This window comes from Panthera uncia, assembly GCF_023721935.1.
Source record: "Panthera uncia isolate 11264 chromosome C1 unlocalized genomic scaffold, Puncia_PCG_1.0 HiC_scaffold_4, whole genome shotgun sequence".
NCBI lineage: Eukaryota > Metazoa > Chordata > Mammalia > Carnivora > Felidae > Panthera > Panthera uncia.
This window is the reverse complement of record NW_026057585.1, coordinates 77,832,837-77,853,874: the sequence shown is the minus strand read 5'-3', so window position 1 is coordinate 77,853,874 and position 21,038 is coordinate 77,832,837. Positions and strand designations below refer to the sequence as shown.

General features: G+C 41.9%; 1 protein-coding gene across 2 annotated transcripts in view; it reads right to left on the bottom strand.

Moving 5' to 3' along the window:
- Nucleotides 1-5,955: 5,955 nt before the first annotated feature.
- Nucleotides 5,956-21,038, bottom strand: part of PSMB2 (proteasome 20S subunit beta 2) — a 33,411-nt gene continuing 18,328 nt past the window's right edge. The window contains exons 4-6 of one of the 2 annotated variants that reach the window (XM_049618747.1): nt 10,263-10,425; nt 8,727-8,776; nt 5,956-6,190 (exon numbers count right to left, since the gene is read on the bottom strand). In XM_049618747.1, coding sequence (XP_049474704.1) covers nt 6,083-6,190; nt 8,727-8,776; nt 10,263-10,425 — 321 coding nt within the window. In that variant the 3' untranslated portion in view covers nt 5,956-6,082. Of the gene's footprint in view, nt 6,191-8,227; nt 8,404-8,726; nt 8,777-10,262; nt 10,426-21,038 lie in introns of those variants that run through there. The other variant, XM_049618748.1, reaches the window with a different exon arrangement.

Here is a 21,038-nt window from a genome sequence, read left to right as displayed (position 1 = left end):
CAAATCCAAAGGGCTTTTTCTCTGGACTTAGCAGCACTTGATAGGCTGACCACTTTCTCTTTTTTGAAACTCTCTTCTCTGTGGCTCCCAAATTCTGGTTTTCTCCGACTTCCATGGTTCCAACTCTGGCTCGTTCTCTATTTGACCTCTGTTGGTGTTCCCTGGGGACTTCTGCCTGAACTCGAGGCTTGCATGTGTATCAGGATGTGTGTCTCCACTGGATTGTCTACCAGGCATCTCAAATTTATGTCCAAAATGGAGCAAGTGACCAGGTTCTCAAATCTTGACCTGCTCCACAGTTTCCCTCTCAGTAAATGGTACCACTCCCCACCCAGCTGCTCAAGCTGGAAATGGAGGAGTCCTGTTTCTTTCCCTACACCCAATGCATCAGAAGGTCCATCCTCTTTTATCTCCTCTGCCACTACCCTCGTCCTCAGGACTACTGAAGTAACTTTCAACTGGTCTATTTTTACTGGTACACCTTCATACTAAGCCCTGCAATGACCTGGACTTTGTCTACTTCCAACCTTCAACTATTCTCTTCATCATTCCCTTTGCTCTAGCCACACTAGTTTCCTTTTTGTTGCTTAGTTTTGTGCCTCAGGGTCATTGCACTCACTGTTCTCTTTGCCTGGAATGCTCTTCCCCAGTTCTTTGCAGGTGTGTCATCAGACAAAGATGCTGGGAGTTAAGGGAACATAAAGTCCAGGAAGCATCTCCTAGGGAAAGGTCCAAAGATGTGATTTCTTTTCCCAAGAAGGTTCACTGCTTCATCCCACCTATATGAAAGGAGGAATGGAGGAAAGGCTGGAAGTATGTATGCTCTGCTTTAACCAAAGCCCTGGGCCTGGCAAGAGACACTCAACCACTAAAGCTGTTTGAGACTACAGGAAGTTGAGGGGATTAAATGAAATAACAGACATACAGCACTTAAACAATGCTCAGCACGTGGTAATAAATCAATAAAAGGCTGTAAATATCTCTAAGGTGAACATGGAGGGAACCAGTTTATCATCAACCATTCAGCGCTGGACAACTTTCCCTAAGTTAACCATGTAGTCCTCACCAAGTTCTATTTTAGGGATAAAATTCTACCTCTGAGCAACTTGACCAAGGTCAGAGAGCAAGTAAGAGGGGCTCATACAGGTCTGTCTCTTCCACCCCTCCATTCCCACTGCTCCACATGCCCTCTGCAAAGGTGCTCTCAGGTCTGAGTCAAACAAAAGTAGGTTCTCCAGCCCTTTGGGCCCTAAGGCTCTTGTCCTCCAGTATATGGTCAAGATGGTAACAGTACAGAGGCAGGAGTATACTGTGGAGAACATAAGTGGCATAAGAAGCTTCTAATGAGGTCTCAGAATTTGACTCTTCCCAGTTAACTTCTGTTTGTTGGTGATTCCACAGCAAAATAAATTGTGTTTTATCCCCTGACAAACTGGGTCTACCCCTAAGGAAAAGTAGATGATGATTAAAGAAAAAGTATATACAGATTACATGACTTCTTTCTCACAAAGCAAGTAGCTGTGAATTAAATGGAGTATTTAGACTAGGTAAGCATCAATGTTTTGAGTTCATACTCATTTCTTTAAACCTTTTTTAAAATGTTTTATTTATTTTTGAGAGAGCACAAGTGGGGAAGGGGCAGAGAGACAGAAGGACAGAGGATCCGAAGCGGGCTCCACACTGATAGCAGTGAGCCCAGTATGGGGCTTGAACTCAGTGAACTGCGAGATCATGACCTGAGCCAAAGTCAGATGCTCAACCAACTGAGCCACCCTAAGTGCCCCACATTCATTTGTCTTAAAGGGTCACGGTGCTCCTGAAGGAATGTGTAGCCTTTGACCACCTTCCCTCTTTGAAACCTCATGAAGTTAGGTGAGTGAGGCTGAGCAGCAGGCCTTTCTCCTGTCAAACACAACCTCCTAACACACAGAGGAGCTAAGTGAGCAGCAGACAATTAGGATACTGAGAACTTTTGCCTGCGTCGAGCAAAGGGCCCAGACAAAGAACAGTGAAAGGACTCTGGGCTTCAGGCAGAGCAGGCTCAGCCATTGGTGCTGAGCTGGGAAACCAAGCATTTCTCAAGCTCTCTCATCACCCTCCCCCACCACTCAGAGGTTCCTTGTCCGCTTCTCCAAACTCTTTACTAGTCAGGGCTCAGCTTCCCTACCCTGAGGCAAACCAGCTGTTCTCCTCTCCAACCTATCTCCTCTACCCCACGAAGGAATAGATTGCTTTCTGTGTATTAATCACCTGAAAGCAGATGGGAACCAATCGGAAGACCATTCTGAGCAGTTCGGGCATGAGTGTTAAACAATCAGTGAATTCCCAGTGTTTTTCAAACTCCAGGAAATCAATTTAGAGGGATACAGCTGGCATTAAAATAATTAACTCTGGTGGAAGAAAACAGATGAGAAAACAGCGTATTGCATTATGACTCAATCACACACATATACATTATCTGTAAGAAAAATTTCAAGAAGCAATGCTTACCCTTCCAGTGGGCATATACAGGTGTGAAGTCATAAATGTATGTTGAGGCCATGGAAATTCAGTTGGATCACGGGCTTTATGAAGTATGAAAGAGGGAAAAGAAACTGGGGAGCTAGCATGGGAGAGGATTATGAAATGCCTCACATGTCAAACTAAAGAACTGGGTTTTATTCTAGAAACAGTGGAAAACCATCAAAGTTTTAAGTGAAAAGATGTATGGATGGTCAAATTTGTAGAGTACAGAGAAAGAACTAGAGAGGAAAAAGATTAAAAGTAGAGAAGGTAGGAGGCTGTTAAAATAGTCCAGGAAAGAAGGTGAATGATAAACCAGAATACTTGGGAGTTTTACTAAAAGAGATTTAGGAAGTAAAACTGCTACAACTCAGTGACTATGTGAAGGAAGGAGAAAAAGGCACCAAAAATGGTGCCTAGCTAAGTGCAATGTGGCATCCTGTACTGTATTCCAGAACAGAAAAAGGACATTCATGGGAAAATGGGTAAAATCTGAATAAAAGTCAGAGCTAATACTAATGTACTAATCAATATTGGTTTTAGTTTTTGACAAATGCACAGTGGCTATGTAAGATGTTAACCTAAGGGGGAGCCAGGGGAGAGGTAGAAGGAAACATTGCATTATCTTGTGCAATTTTGTATAAAACCAAATTTATTCTAAATTAAGTTTCTTAAAAATAAATGATGCCAGGGTGCCTGGCTGGCTCAGTCGGTAGAGCATCTGATGCTGGAGGTGAGATGCTTAGGAGTAAGTTGATCTGGGGCTCAGAAAAGAGATATGGATTGGAGAAAGGAGACTGGAGTTAGGGTAGGCTGGTGGACTTACCCAGCTTGCCCTGGGGACACTTCAAAGACAGAGAACCATTTCATTCCTGATGACGCATGCATGCAGAATAACAAGTTTATTCCTGGTGAGCAGTGGATGCAGTATCACAATGATTATATACTTACCACATACGAGGCCCTGTTCAAAACGCTTCACGTTACCTCATGGAATCCTCCTAACTATCCCCCATGGAATAGGTACAATTTTGACCATTTCACAGATGGGAAAACCATGAAGCAGGACTCCTAAATTTTAGTACAGATACTCAACTGGGGCAAGCATCAGAATCACCTGTGGAGCTCTAAAAATAGATGCCTTAGAAAAAGACCCAGAAATCCAGCCAAAAGCCAAAACCTACGCATATTCATAGTGGTAGTAGAGGTTGAACCAGCTGTGGTGATATGAATCTCTTTTTCCCCATTTACCCAATGATTAAATTTCTTCTTATGGTTTAAACATCTACCACAGGTGTCCCCCAAAGTATATGACATTCTAATCTGATGTTAACACAATAGTTAGTACAAAGGTTCTGAATGTAGGTAGTATCTTAGAGAGATGGTATTTTACTTCAGATAAACAAAAAAATTATCTGTATATGGTATTAAGAGTAGCACAGAACTGGATAAAGTAGGGCTCATCTTAGTTTAAGACCAAGTGGGGTTTAGGGGTACCTGGGTGGCTCAGTTGGTTAAGCATCCCACCGGCTCAGGTCATGATCTCCCGGTTTGTGAGTTCGAGCCCTGTGTCAGGTTCTGTGCTGACAGCTCAGAGCCTGGAGACTGCTTTGGATTCTGTGTCTCCATCTCTCTCTGCCCCTCCCCCACTCGCACTCTGTCTCTCTCTCTCTCTCTCAAAAGTAAAATGAGACATTAAAAAAAAAAGACAAGACTAAGTGTGTTAACTAGACCAGCAGCAGCAGCAGCATCAATTGGAAATGTTAGAATGCAGAATCTCAGGCCATACCCCAAACATGTAGAAGCTACAGGGGTAGGACCCAGCAAGCTGTGTATCAATAAGCCCTCCAGGGAATTGAGATTCATGCTTAAGCTTGAGGACCACGCTCTAAAGAAACTTCCATCCAACCATTCTCTATCATGGCTGAAGACACAAATTACTTAGGAAGCTTTAAAAAATATTCCTATGTCTAGGACCCAAACCTGCTTAGTTAGAATCTGGGAGTGACTGCAGCCTAATCATGTATAAAGAAGAAAACTCCCCGGGATGATTCTGATACATACATCCAGTTAAGAACCATCATTTTAGTGGCACTAATCAAAAAACATTTACATTATTCATTCCCAAAAAGCTAGATTAGGAAGTAATACAGGTATTTGGTTAATTAACTACAGCACATCAATTTAATAGAACATTGCCCAACTGTCAACAAGAATAAAATAGGTATATGTATACTGATATAGAACAATCTAGTATATGTTAAATTAAAAAGCAGTGGGGTGCCTAGGTGGCTCAGTCGGTTAGGCGTCTGACTTCAGCTCAGGTCACGATCTCACGGTCCGTGAGTTTGAGCCCCCCATCGGGCTCTGGGCTGATGGCTCAGAGCCTGGAGCCTGCTTCCGATTCTGTGTCTCCCTCTCTCTCTGTCCCTCCCCCATTTATGCTCTGTCTCTCTCTGTCTCAAAAATAAACGTTAAAAAAAAATTAATTAAGAAGCAGTATGCAGACCATTTACAAATACTTTTTTTTTTTTCAACGTTTTTTATTTATTTTTGGGACAGAGAGAGACAGAGCATGAACGGGGGAGGGGCAGAGAGAGAGGGAGACACAGAATCGGAAACAGGCTCCAGGCTCCCAGCCATCAGCCCAGAGCCTGACGCGGGGCTCGAACTCACGGAACGCGAGATCGTGACCTGGCTGAAGTCGGACGCTTAACCGACTGTGCTACCCAGGCGCCCCTACAAATACTTTTAAGAGGGGTTATGTGTGTATGCGTGCGCATGCATATGTGTGTGTTTGTGCTTTATACAGGAACAACTTCTATCTTAAAGGGTAGGTAAGAAATTAGTAGCTGAAGTTTCCTCTGGGAAGGGAAGCAGGTAATCAAATTATAGGGACAGCAGAAACATTTTTTACTGTGTGTCTTTGTATCACTTGCATTTTTTACTAAGTGTATGTATTATTTATTCAAACTAATTTTTATTTTTTAATGTTTATTTATTTTTGAGAGAGAGAGAGACAGAGTGTGAGCGGGGAAGACATAGAATCTGAAACAGGCTCCAGGCTCTGAGCAGTCAGCACATAGCCCAATGCGGGGCTCGAAGCCACGAACAGTGAGATCATGACCTGAGCCGAAGTCGGATGCTCAACTGACTGAGCCACCCAGCCGCCCCTCAAACTAATTTTTAAAACGTTAAGCTTAGGGGTAAAAAGAACCACTGCTTTAGGGAAATGAGACATTAGCAAGCAAGATATATGAAAGAGCTAGACGGGAAGGAAGCTAGGCAGTGAAACAGAATGCAGGGCTATCAGCTAAAAGGACAATTAGAGCATTAATGAAGGGAAAGGGGCAGAAGGAAAGACAGTCCCGGCAAAAAGTCCAATGCAGATCATCCTTTCTCCATTTCTGTCCTGAAGTGATGATAGGTAAATGGAGACTCAAAACAGAGAGCTCAATGTATCCAGATTCAGCTTTATTCTGAATTAACCATCTATCAAGGATGCACGTCAAAAGAGTAGAAAAAGACGAAGGAGCCCATCAAAAAACGTTCCCTGGCAAACTGGAGAGAAGGCATGAGGTTAGGAGCCCTGTTTCGGGAAGGAAATGTTGTCCAGGTCATGGATGCCATTTTTGTCAATGATTCGAACACTGAAGGTTGGCAGATTCAGGATGAAGCGTTTCTGGAGCTGCAGACAGAGATGAAGAAAATCAGTCAAAAAGTATTTACTGAGCACTAACTATGGGCCAGGCTCTCTTTGAGGGCACTGGGCATACAAGCAGATAAAAAATCCTTGCTTTTGTGGAGCTTATATTGTACTGGGGCAGTCAGTACTCAGACACTGAAAAAACCCCAAACTGCAGCTGGAGGCTGGAAGGTGGTGAGGGAGGACTGGGAGATGCAGCTGGGAGCTTGTCTCTGGTCAGTCAGCTGATGAAAGAGTAAGAAAATCCAAAGCTCTATTCCCCACAGTCTGCTACCAATCAGTCTGGTAAACACAGACTTCTTTCTAAAAATGTCTCAAGGTAATCAGCCTACAAAGAGTGATTGCTCTAGGAATAAACTTTGGACCAAAGCAATGTATTCCTACGTCCCAAGAATTTACTCCAGTCACCATAGCCCCACCCACCGACATTACAAGGACTGACTGTGTGACTCTGTGTGTGTGTGTGTGTGTGTGTGTGTGTGTGTGTGTAGCCACAGGAATGGTGGAAGGGTGTTGGAAGAACTGCTCTTGGAACAACCCCTACTTCCAACTCCTGCAGTCCAAGCTGACCTGTGATTAAAATAACACCTCCGCACTCTCATTAAGACTCTCTGCTTGAGAGGCTGTTCCAAACAAGCAGTGCTCTATTGTGCATGGAAGCAGACAGCCCCACTAACCTGGCTGGTGATTATAGAGGAAGACGGCTGGAGGAAATCTTGGCTTCTGTGGCCACCCTTCCTGGACACCTCACTTAGTCTCCAGAGGGAAGGCACAAAGCTCTCTACTTGCTCCCTCAGAAGCATATCCCAGAAATGTCCACCTCCCCAGGCCCAAGCCCTCCCTCCTGTGATATTTCCCATCTCCTTTACAGCTGAGGACTGGGCATCAAAAACCCACTCCATTTCCAGAGTCTCCTCTGGCTGATGACTCCTACATCCAAAAACAAGCTCTAAAATCAAGAAAAGGTGACAAGAAATATGGGTTTCTAAAATGATCATGTTTAGGGTCCATAGTGAATAAAGTCTCAAAGCCCTTGATATGCCAGTGGCTTCTCCCTGACACCCCCTGTAACACTTAGGACTGCTGGACTAATATGGTCTCTTAGCTGGATGGCTAAGCAAAGTACATGAGTTTGTCCTCAGTTTCTGCTTTGTAAAGGGGATTTGCAAACATGAGGAAGAATGGGGACACTGTGGACTGAAGAAGACAGGGTTGTATAAGAGGCAAATTGACATTATGCTCAGTGCTCCCACCTGCTCTCACCCACCTGCTCTCTCCTAGACCACAAATTCAAGTTCATCCTTAGGCCACAAGGACAGTAAAAGAATTTAAAAGCCTAAGGGAGCTGCTTTCTCTTCCTCCTCATCCTCCATACATAACCCGAAGCCTTAGACTCTTAGCAGCAGTATTAATGGGTGGGGTCCACGTTCCTGGCCTCATAAACTAAAAGCTACTCTCTTCTTCTGCTTAAAGCTTCCCAGTTGCTTTCTATGGCCTCCTGAATTCTCAGGGAAGGCTTTCTCTCCAGGACTAATGGACTGTTAAGAGAGCAGACACAAGGCGCCTGGGTGGCTCAGTTGCTTAAGTGTCTGACTTCAGCTCAGGTCATGATCTCACGGTTTGTGGGTTAGAGCCCCACATCGGGTTCTGTACTGACAGCTCAGAGCCTGGAGCCTGTTTCAGATTCTGTGTCTCCCTCTCTCTCTCTGCCCCTCCCCCACTTGGCACTGTCTCAAAAATAAACATTAAAAATAAAAAATTTTTTTAAAAGAAAGCAGACACCTGGGGTATGGCAACCCCAGGTGACACAAATACAGCAGATATTAAGTCTAAGATAGCTCTTTTATTTTTTTAAATTTTTATTATTTATCTTTGAGAGAGAGAGAAACAGACACAGCAGGAGCAGGGGAGGGGCAGAGAGAGAGACACACACAGAATCCAAAGCAGGCTCCAGGCTCTGAGCTGTCAGGACAGAGCCCAACACAGAGCTCGAACCCACGAACCATGAGATCATGATCTGACTGAAGTCGGACACTTAACCAACTGAAGTGTCCCTAAGGTAGTAGTTCTTAAAATATGACCCAGTTACCGCCTGCAGCAAAATCACCTGGGACTGCTAATCAAATACTCAGACTCTACACTAGGACAACTGAATCAGAATCAGTGGTGGGAATGGGAGTAGGGTAGTCACGAATCTGCTTAAAAACAAAAATAAAAACAAAACAATCAATCAAAAAAACAGTTCCCAAGATGATTCTTATACATGCCAAATTCTGAGAATCACTAGGTTGGATGAGCCAAAAAAAGATAACTAAATTGTAAAATTGACATTGATGGGAGGTAACCCATGAGAGTTTGTTACCCACCAAACTCTATCCCTGGTAGCAACTTCACATCTGGTTAGTGTGTATTTATTACACCTTCTGGCAAAGATCAGGGAAAAACTGCAACCAAGGAATGAACAATATTGGCAAACAGAGATAAACATTCCTTTCAGGTTCCTGTGGGAACTACTCACCTCCTCTAGACATTTCCTAAGAAGCTCCACTGCCCTCTCACGAGAGATAGCTGAAAGAGAACACAGAGGCCACGTATTCAAGGAGTTGCCATCAAGTCCAACTCTCTGCCACAACTTTTAAGTTTCAAATTTCTTCAGGTCAGCATGCCACACAAACGGAAAAGGCAAAAAAATACCTAGCCTTCTAGCTTGCAACAAACTTATTCCATATGCAGTGGAGGATGCCCCAGACCCAGTGCTCCGGCAGCCACAAGCCATTGCAAATTGATTTGCTACAGAGAAGGGTAAGCATGACGGAATTCTGCCTCCCATGGCCAGGGCCTGCCTCTAGAGAAGTCCAGCGGCTTGCCTCTTTTTTATCGCCCATCCCCCTCACCCCTACCCACCCCACCCTTTTAGACTAGGGCTTAAATCGGTTCCATCTGCCCTAGCCAGCTGCAAATCAGGGCAAGGGAGGACAGGCCAGAGTTTTAGCCTCACTTTCCCAGCTGGGTCTCAGTTTAACAATGGAAAGAGAATTCATGGGATAGGACTGAGACTCTCATAAAACAGGAGCCAAAGGAACTGTCCACAGGCATGGCAAACTGGGATGACATATTATGCAGTTAGGCTTCAAGGGTGGTTAGTGGTGATTTTGGTGGGGAAGTCAGCTGTATTACTGACAGATGCCAAATCAAGAAACAGTCATTAGGAGGCCAGACTAATGCTTTTCAGGATGTGGCCTGGAGCTCTGGCATGGCTAAGGTTGAGTGAGAGGGCAGCACCAAAAAAAAAGAGTAAAGAAGCCAGATTTTTACCGTACTGATAGGGAAGAATGGAGTTTAAGGAGAGGAATGGCTATCTGGGCTGCATCTATAGCCTAGAAAAGTGAAGAATCCCAAGTGCCTATTGCTCACAGTGGCTAAAGTCAAGTTTGGGATTGGAGTCAGAAGATAGAATGTAGCACAAAAGCATCCCTGTGCTAGAAGCTTTGCCAAGCTAACAGTTTACTGACAAGTAGAGAGCCAGCTCTTTCTCACAGGAGGGGCATCCAGCAGCTGATAAAGAACCAAGCGAAGGGCCAAGGCTTGTGGCCTTAAAAGCTTTGATGTTTAAGCAAAGAAATCTTCCATTGTCATTCTGGGGACCTGTTCATCCTCACAAACTCAAACATGCAAACCACTTTGCTTATTTGCTCATTCTTTATAGCTGAGATGCTAATAAGCATCTAGGCTGGGCAAAATGAATTAAAAAACTGAACTTTTGTAACTGAAAAATTAATTTTAGTCACTACTGTAGCACCCTTTTAAACAAAACAAAACCCAGCTCTGGACATATGCAGTATCCCCTTCTGTCTGGTAAAAGAAGGACTTTTATTAGCTTTTCAAGAACCCTACTGACCTGGAGGGGAGAGCAGCTTCCAGAAGGTACCTGGATGTGCTTCTTAGGATCCATCCTCTATTCAAGCCCCGACCACCCAACTCCAGGAGTAGTGTACAAAACCAGAAGGCAGCTCAGGACGGGACTGTATTCCCTACCTAGAGTGCTAGAACTTACTTGGAGTGTAGTATCGATCCAGGATACTAAGAGTCAGGAAGGCACCATAGCCATGGGCTGCAAAAGGGGCCTTGGCCAAGGCTGCCAGGTAGTCCATGTAGTAAAGCGCTGGACCCTCATGCTCGTCATAGCCAGCCAGGAGGAGGTTGACGTGATACGGGGTCTGCAGAAGAAAGACATGGTCAAAGCAGTAGCACCAACATCTCTTTCCATGACAAATGGGATCATTCCAATTCCTGATGAATAAGAAAATAACAGCAGCTAAGTAAATCATGATGAAAGTAAAAACTGAGAGAAATCTAAAGGCCTAAGAGTGTGGTAAGAGTTTGTAAAGGGAAGTTAGCTTGTTTGAATGTAAGGGCATTGGGAGCACTTACCGGTATTCAAAAAAGCTGCTTTCTTCGTAAAAGCCTGTGGACAAGAACTTGTTACAAAAGCAAAACATAGGTGCTCTTACGTCTTTTCTAACTGCTGAAACCAAAAAACACAGTTCTGAGAGTGTCAGGCCACAGACTAAAGAAAGCGGCAGCTCCAACCACATCTTCCAAAATAAACAGATTCCATCTGGGCACCTGGACCAAAATTTCAGATGGTAGAGACTATATGCCATAGTATTAAAGAAACAACTTGGGGGTGCAGAAGGATAGTAGGTCTCAAAAATTTAAGTCAAACCACTAAACATTTAAAAATTTTTTAAATTTTAAGTAGGCTCCACACCCACCATGGGGCTCGAACTCAAGAGTTACATGCTCTAGGGGTGCCTGGGTGGTTCAGTTAGTTGGTTAAGCGGCCGACTTCAGCTCGGTTCATGATCTCACTGTTCATGAGTTTGAGCCCCGCATCAGGCTCTGTGCTGACAGCTCAGAGCCTGGAGCCTGCTTCGGATTCTGTATCTCCCTCTCTCTGTGTCCATCTCCCTCTTTCACTCTGTCTCTCAAAAATAAAATAAATGTTAAAAAAATTAAAAAAAAAAAAGAGTTACATGCTCTACTGACTAAGCCAGCCAGGTGCCCCTCAAATCACTAAACTTTAATGCAGACAGTAATAATGAAGTCCATAAATGCTCTAGAAGAACTGTGGAAACATAGCAACACTGGAAGAACTATAGATTTAGGTGAAACGCTAACATTTTTTCTCATATAAGAAGGCTCTCCTAAGGTAACTAAAAAGTAATTTTTATCAATGAAACAAACAAAAAGTAATTAACTGGTGTTCTTTCTTTGTATTACTGGCAAATCTAAACATGCAAGTTTCTACAAAGAACCTTTAGTAAGTCGGCCTTGATCTTCATCTCCAAATGGAAGATTATTTTTTTCTACACTAGCTGGGCCATTTACCATGTTAAATTCAGCCTGTGTACGGCCCTAGGCATCAGTGGTGAGACTCCCATTTTACAAGGCTTCCTTTTTCTCCGGAAAATGTGTTTTCCACCTTGCATTGGCCTCAGTGGGTAGTGAGCAGGCCTTGCTCAGGTTATGTGCCCATCCTTAAATTTACATATTCAATTAAATGCACATTAAATGAAACTGAATACATTTATGCACCCTTTTAAAGTAATAAAGCGAGTGTATAAAGCATAAAGTAATAACAGCTAGTGGTCCTAAAAGTGACACCTTACATTCTTTGGACAATGATTAACATGGACACCTGGAAGCTTGAAGAAGTTCATGTTAGAAGAACACATGAAAATATTATATACTAACTTAGAATTCTAAGCCAGTTGTCCTAAGTAACATTTCCTAAAGATTACAGTGTAGCCCTAAACTGCAAACAAGTTTCTGCCTTGGGTGGATGGTGGATATTCTGAGAGGAGTAAGAACTGACTAGCAGTAGTCAAGTCTTCTGAGAAAATAATTACGTGCTTGTCACATTTCCCAGTGGGTAGTGTGCTACACTCTGCCAGGCTCTGGAACTCTCTGCCACATTCTGCAACTACATCCTTAGTAAGTCTGACCTTAGGCAAGACACTTAACCCCTATGAGTTTCTGTTTCCTTATGTGTAAAACTGGGTCAACTGGGTCAACTAATCCTTCCCTTTTCTAGCTTCTGGGGAGTATGGTGAGAAAAAATAATAGAGGTGAGGCATCCCAAACTCTGGAAGAAAAGATGCTGCCTACATTTCGTAGCATATTAGCTATACCCCAATCTCCTTTCAATAGCATTCCACTTTAAACAACAAAAACTAAACTGTTTAAATTAGCTAAAGATAAAATATGTATATATATCTAATAGATTTTTTCTAGTAAAAATTTTTTTAAGTGTGAAAACCATACTGTAAAATCAGGCAGACACAGAATACCTTCATGTTCTTATGGTTAGAATTAGAATCTCAAAGAGGAAGCAGAGGGGTGCCTGGGTGGCTCAGTCGGTTAAGCGTCTGACTTCAGCTCAGGTCATGATCTCACAGTCCGTGAGTTCGAGCACCACATCGGCCTCTGTGCTGACACCTAAGAGCCTGGAGCCTGCTTCAAATTCTGTGTCTCCCTCTCTCTCTGCCCCTCCCCTGCTCATGCTCTGCCTCTCTCTGTCTCAAAAATAAATAAAAATATTAAAAAAAAAAAAAAAAAAAAAGAGGAAGCAGAGAGAAGAATGGGGGAGAGAGGAGAGAAACAGAGAGATGGCAAGGGAATTCTAACTGGTTTTCCTCCCCTAAGAGATTTCACAATATAGTCTCTTATCTATCACAAAAAAAAAGTTCACCCTTTTGCTAAGAGGATAACTCTACAATTCTTCGTTCACTAGCTAAAACATCCACTGTATGGTTAATCAGAACAATTTTATCAAGTTGTAATGGCAAATTAAGGATCCACTCAGATACCCAAAGAGGTCTAAGCAACAGAACCTAGATATGTTCTGTCTCTAATGAGGATCTTGCTATACTATGAGATTACACTGTGTTTAAAACAATGTGATTTTAAAAGCCACCACCAAAAGATTTTACATGAAACTATGTCAACAGAACTTCAAAAGCAAATGGTATTGCTTAATTGGTCTATATAATATCATTTATTCATGCTTAAGCATCTGATACACACACTCATCAAAGTTGGTATTCAGAAGCTACAACACGTGGTAGAGAAGATAACTCACAAATTATTGTGTGACTTCGAATTACCAACTTCTGCAAGTGTGAGATGCTTAAGCATAAATAAATGGTGTTAGCTAGACTAATTAAATCAATACATCTGTGTAACAACTTGCAGTTTCTGAAATTCTTCCTATAATACTCCATCAAAGATCTCTGGCTTACACTAGTCTTTTGTTTTGTTTTGTTTTTTTAAGTTTATTTATTTATTTTGAGAGAGAGAGAGAGAGAAAAAATGGAGGTGGGGAGGGGAGGGAGAGAGGGAGAGAGGGAGAGAAGGAGGGAGGGAGGGAGGGAGGGAGGGAGGGAGGGGGAGAGAGAGAGAGAGAGAGAGAGAGAGAAGGAGAGAGAATCCCAAGTAGGCCCTCCACTGTCAGCTCAGAGCCCAACACGAAGCTCAAACCCACGAACTGTGAGATAATGACCTAAGTCGAAACCAAGAGTCAGAAGCTTAACCGACTGAGCCACCCAGATGCCCCTTACACTAGTGTTTTAAAATTTCAAATTAAGTCTTATGTATTGTCACTCTTGTGCCTCTAAGAATCACAGTGTTCAATTCAAAGTGACAAAGCCATAGTTATGAGTTTCTTGACTGTTATTGTCCCTCATATTCTTGATTCCTTACTGTATTCCTGAAATGAGACAAATTCCAAGCCCCTCAATTTTGTGTTATTCTGACAGTATACACACGTGTGACTGCTGGTAGTATGCTTAGAAAAATACTTATGTGTAAGATACAGCCTACCAATTCAAATATTTATGCCAATTATAAGCTCCATGAAGGCAGGATTATGTCTGGTTTGTTCAATGATACACAAGCATATAGTATATGCTCAATAAATATGTGCTGAATGAGTAGTAATCATACCAGAAGGCATTATATGTTTTAATTTATATGTGGCTAATGCCTAGTATGACAAGGAGATGAGGAAAATGACTAAACAAATGTCAGAAAGCGATAGGTCCTACTTCCAAGAATTCACTCAAGTTTAAATCAACTGCCAGCATCTCTCTGAATGGACATATATTGTTGCCTTTTACTAGACTCCTGGGTCCTTCTTTCTATTCCCCTGTATTATATTTCTCAGTGTTTATTTCTGAGACAGCACAAGCAGGGGAGGGGTAGAGAGAGAGGGACAGAGGATCTGAGGTGGGCTCCACACTGACTGCAGTGAGCCTGATGTGGGGCTTAAATTCAAGAACTGTGAGATCATGACCTGAGCCAAAGTCAGACGCTCAACCGAGGCACACAGGTACCCCTCTAACCCCCTTTAGACATAGGTTGCTAAGTAAAGGAAAATTTAGGGTACAGGTCATGCATCTAGAATTGAACAAAGGGGAGAACAACAGCACAAATAAGTATTTTAGGAAGAAATGTCTGGAAAAATGTCTGTTCATGTCTTCTGCCCATTTCTTAACTGGATTATTTTGGGGGGTGTTTAGTTTGATAAATTCTTTATAGATTTTGGATACTAACCTTTTATCAGATATGTCATTGCAAATATCTTCTCCGACATACAGATGACTAACAGACACATGAAAAGATGCTCAACATCACTCATCATCAGGGAAATACAAATCAAAATCACAAGGAGATACCACCTCATTCCTATCAGAATGGCTAAAATTAACATAGGAAACAACAGATGTTGGCCAGGATGTGGAGAAAAGGGTCCCTCTTACGATGTTGGTGGGAATACAAACTGGTGTAGCCACTCTGGAAAACAGTATGGAGGTTGCTCAAAAGTTAAAAACAGAACTACCCTTGGAGCGCCTGGGTGGTTCAGTTGGTTAAGTGTCTGACTTTGGCTCAGGTCATGATCTCACGATTCATGGGTTCGAGCCCCGTGTTGGGCTCTGTGCTGACAGGTCAGAGCCTGGAGCCTGCTTCAGATTCTGTGTTTCCCTCTCTCTCTGCCCCTTCCCCACTCTTGCTCTGTCTCTCTCTCTTTCAAAAATAAACATTAATTTAAAGAAAAAATGAAAAAACAGAACACTGCTACAACCCAGTATTTGCACTACTAGGTATTTACCCAAAGGATACAAAAATATACAGATTCAAAGGGGTACATGCACCCTGATGTTTATAGCAGCATTATCAACAATAGCCAAACTATGGAAAGAGCCCAAATGTCCAAACTGATGAATGGATATGGGGCGCCTGGGTGGCTCAGTTGGTTAAGCATCTGACTTCAGCTCAGGTCATTATCTCACAGTTTGTGGATTTGAGCCCCACATCAGGCTCTGTGCTGACAGCTCAGAGCTTGAAGCCTGCTTCAGATTCTTATTCTCTTTCTCTCTCCTACTCCCCTGCTTGCTCTCCCTCTCAAAAATAAACATTAAAAAAAAAAACCTAAAAAAATTAAATTAAAAAATAAAAAAAAGAACTGATGAATGGATAAAGAGGATGTGGTGTGTGTGTGTATACACATACATACGATGGAGTATTACTCAGCCATCAAAAAGAATGAAATCTTGTCGTTTGCAACCACGTGGATGGAGCTAGAACGTATTATGCTAAGTGAAATAAATCAGAGAAAGACAAATATATGATTTCACTCATATGTGGAATTTAAGAAACAAACAAATGAACATAGGGGAAGGAAAAAAAAGAGACGGAAGAAAACCGTAAGAGATTCTTAACTATAGAGAACAAACTGAGGATTCATGGAGGGAGTAGGTGGGGGATGGGCTAAATGGGTGATGGGTATTAAGGAGGGTACTTGCTGGGATGAGCACTGGGTGTTATATGTAAGTGACGAATCACTAAATTCTACTAATTTTGTAGAATTAATTTTGTCATATGTTTGTATATTGTACAAAAATTTGTAGAAACTAATTTTGTCATATATGTTAACTAATCAGAATTTAAATAAAAACTTAAAAGAAAGAAATAGCTTTGGTAAACTGTACAGTTAGACCTGAGTTCAAAACCTATCTTATCAATGTGTGGCTTTAGAAAAGTTAGTCACTTAACTTCTCTGAATTTTAGTGTTATTGAAAACATGGGCTAATACCTACACAAAAGGGATACAGTGAAGATTCAAAGAGACAATGCATATGAACAATAAGCAGAGTGCCTAAAACACAGTAAAGCCTCGATAAATACTAAAATTACTACTAGAGGGGCGCCTGAGTGGCTCAGTCGGTTGAGCAGCCAACTTCGGCTCAGGTCATGATCTCACGGTTCGTGAGTTCAAGCCCCGCATCAGGCTCTGTGCTGACAGCTCAGAGCCTGGAGCCTGTTTCAGATTCTGTGTCTCCCTCTCTCTGACCCTCTCCTATTCATGCTCTGTCTCTCCCTGTCTCAAAAATAAATAAAACGTTAAAAAAAATTTTAAATAAATAAATAAAATTACTACTAGAGACACACAATCATCTATGAAGTTCACAGTGCCTATGAAATAGACACTGCAAGTACTCAGGAGAAGCCCACCTACTCCTAGCACTGAAATACAATTCCTCATATATGTCTTCATAAAGGGACATGGAAGGATGTTAATAAAAAGTGCCTAGCACACTGGCTGACACACAGAAATGCGGTAAATGACAGTTTCCTCCTCTCCCCTTCCCAGACTCTTTCAGAAGCCCCAAGTCAGAAGGTGATAATGATTGTATTCACTCTCAAAGACATTCATAAGCATCTTCACTTCAAGCATATCCACTTCGCATTCAACCTACCCTCACCTATCTTGAGACTGACACAGGCCTGGAGACATAGACATATATAGATTTTCTGGAAGCCTGAAAAAACAAAAACAAAAACAAACCCTACATCCACTCTTGAAGAGTAAGTACCATTTAATAATTTATTAAGTACTTTCGTGCTGTTTCTGCCACTACAGATATGTCCACTTGAGTGCCAAATCTCACTTTCTAGCTACTTTTTCATCAGTTCCCTTCTATCCTATGAGCAGCATTACATGTGAGAATCTGTCAATTATTCCAGGGAAATGGGAACACTAATCAATCATGACAGATTTGCCAGGAAACCTCTATCCTTTACAAAGTAATCCTTGTTCTGTGCATGATATAATCTAGTCTTTGGTTGTCTCCACTATTCTAATTATTTAGATAGCAAATCTAGGTAATAAAACAAAGTTATGAGGTCCCCAAGGAACTGGCATCCTTCACAACAAAGGATAGGATTGAATATTATATACATTTTGAACCTAAACATCCAGATGACCAATAAATGATCCAAACATTTAGATGAGACACTCCCTGCACAATAATAGCCTTGAGGATCACCATCAACGGTTTACAGTACAAACACCAAAATACTTTAAAGTTGTATTTAATTGATAGACAAAGAAAAAATTTTAAGTGAACCATCCTGGGAGCTCAAAATGAATTTTAGCTTCTAAAAAAAGGTACCACTGGGGCGCCTGGGTGGCTCAGTCTGTTAAGCATCAGACTTCGGCTTGGGTCATGATCTCATGGTTCGTGGGTTCGAGACCCACATCTGGCTCTGTGCTGACAGCTCAGAGCCTGGAGCCTGCTTCTGATTCTGTCTCCCTCTGTCTCTACCCTTCCCCAGCTCACACTCTGTCTCTCTCTCTCAAAAATAAATAAATGTTAATAAAAAAATTTTTTTTTAACTAAAAAAAGGTACCACCAAAATTTTGCCTCTTTTTACAAGTGGGAAAAAAAACACCACCACACAAATGTGGTATCTTTTCTTCCCTTAAAAATACGTGATACAAGCTTATTTTATTTTATTATTTTATTTTTTAATGTTTATTTACTTCTGAGAGAGAGACAGAGAGAGAGAGAGAACATGAGCAGGGGAGGGGCAGAGAACAAGAAAGACACAGAATCCTAAGCAGGCTCCAGGCTCCACACTGTCAGCACAGAGCCTGATGCAGGGCTTGAACCCATGAACCACGAGATCATGACCTGAGCCCAAGTCAGACACTTAACTGACTGAGCCACCCAGATGCCCGGATATAAGTTTATTTAAAAAAATTTTTTAATGTTTTTATTTATTTTTGAGACAGAGAAACACAGAGCATGAGCAGGGGAGGAGCAGAGAGAAAGGGAGACACAGAATCCAAAGCAGGCTCCAGGCTCTGAGCTGTCAGCACAGAGCCTGATGCAGGGCTCAAATTCACGGACTGTGAGATCATGACCTGAGCTGAAGTCAGACACTCAACCGACTGAGCCACCCAGGCGCCCCTATAAGTTTATTTTAAAGTGGAGGAAAAAAAAAAAAAAAATGGAGAGCTTTAGGAGTGTCTGGGTGGCTCAGTCCATTGAGCGTCTGACTCTAGACTTCGGCCCAGGTCATGATCATGGTTTGTGGGATAGAGCCTCAAGTCAGGCTCTGTGCTGGCAGCGTGGGGCCTGCTTGGGATTCTCTCTCACTCTCTCTGCTGCTCCCCTGTTCATGCTCACTCACTCTCTCTCTCAAAATAAATAAATAAACTTTAAAAATAAAGTGGAAAGCTTTCAGTCATTTTGAAATTTCTTCATCTATACAACAGGGATAATAACAGCATCCATCATTACAGGGTTATAGAAGGTTTAAATAAATAAATGTAAAGTGCTTAATGCAAATACCTGTTAATAATAGTAATACAGATTAGTTATTATCATCACCACCACCACCACTGTCACTTTTATGATCTGACCGCATTAACAGATCTGACCAGATAACAATAAGATCAAGATGTCCCACAAAGAGCCAATCAAATCATCCCTCTTTTTTTTTTTATAGTCAAAAGGGATAAAATTTAAGCAAGGAAATTAGCCAATAACCACACCTCTTATACACTTCTCCCTGAGATTGAAATGGACTTCCTAAGTACCTGAGCCCTGCAGAACTGAGCTGTTTTACTTTGTGCATTTGGGAGTGGGGGGTGTGCATGGTACACACAGGCAAACTTTCCCCAAGTTAGGTGGAATATTTCCCTCCCTCCAACTCTTGTGCATACAACTCCTTGTATATTCTCTCTCTCATGAAAAAGAAACACTGTAGTGATTACGAAGAGTGTGAAATTCCATAAATTTTACAGCTGAAGAGAACAGTTGTGATAAATACACTGAAACAACAAAATCAGCAACGAAGAGTCTGGGCGGTGACAAGCAGCGGTGTGACATCTGGCGGAAACCAAAGTCACAGCAAGGGGGAGAGAGGTGGGCGTGAGGAAGCATCCTGCCGAGCGTGGACACAGAAAAAGAGAGGAATTGACAGTCTTCCTTTGGAGCCAGGCCAGCCTTTGCCACCTCTAATTGAATAGGACCATGTCGATAGGAGTGAGGTACTTTGGAGGTGGGGTTTCTTTTGCGTTGTGCTGTACCTTGGAACTTTAAGCAGTGTGTGAAGCATAGTTCCATTCCTGGATTAATCTGGAAGGAGATACAGAACCACCAATGGGACAAAGGAGTCTGTTTAGTGATGACAGTGTTTTAATAAATAGACTTCTAAATACACTAAACAGAGACTGGGCTTTGAAGGGACAGTGCATGCTATTTCTTTTAGCCCAGTTGATTGTCAAAGCTCCCTAAAATCCCATCTTTGGCACTGAGAGTACAGTTTATAGACTTAGAAGAAAAGTTCAACTAGCTTGTCTAACATCCCTTTCACAAATGTGGGGACTCAAGTTCAAAGAAGGGACAGTGATGTGCCCCTAAGTCACATGGCTAATTAGTGTCAGGACCAGAATTTAGACTTCTGATTCCATTGTGTGTTTTTCTAGGAAACCATGCTGCCTCCACAAAATGGAAATTAGTGTGAAAATATAATTCAATATGTAAATGTCAGTTTCACACTCAAATATTTCAGATTATACTATTTTGCATACCAGTATCTATTGTTCTCTGTTTCATGTATCACATCTTACATAACCTATAGTACTTTAAGTTTTAAAAGGGCAAATTCAATGTCAGACCATATGACTCCTCTAAACCATCTACAAATATATAAAACATGCGGTAAGTACTCAATAAATAGCAGTTATGGTATTGGTATCTGTTTACCTGACAAACACATACCAATATCATAACTGCTTTGCCAATGCCCAATTTTGCAAATTCATTAATAAACAAAATGGATCAGTTTATTATTTTCTTATATTGGTACTCTGAACACTGAATCAGAAGTTTATTTCCAATAATCAACAGAATTCACTAGCTACCTGCTTTGCATGGTTTGATGGTATAATTTTAAAATTTCAATGTCACTTTTGCCATTTTAATTAAAGAAGGACTTGGTAGGGGAACCTGGGTGGCCCAGTTCATTGAGCGTCCGACTTCAGCTCAGGTCATGATCTCTCGGTTCATGGGTTTGAGCCCTGCGTCGGGCTCTGTGCTGACAGCTCAGAGCCTGGAGCCTGCTTTGGATTCTGTCTCCTTCTCTCTCTCTGCCCCTCCCCCACTCTGTCTCTCAAAAATAAAACAAACATTAAAATTTTAAAAAGAAGAAGAAGAAGAAGAAGAAGAAGAAGAAGAAGAAGAAGGACTTTGTACCTATATTGGAATTGCAATGTTTGCTATATTGAACACTTCAGAAAAAACCTCTAAGATTTCAACAACTTCCAATAGTCTTCACAACCTATGTAACTTTTCTAGCTCTAGAAGATTGTGACTCTATGGATAGGGCTGGAGAAGAATATCTATCCCTAGTACCTAAACAATATAGGACATAGGTACTCTGGTTTTAATCCTCTCCAATACAGTCCTTCTTAAGG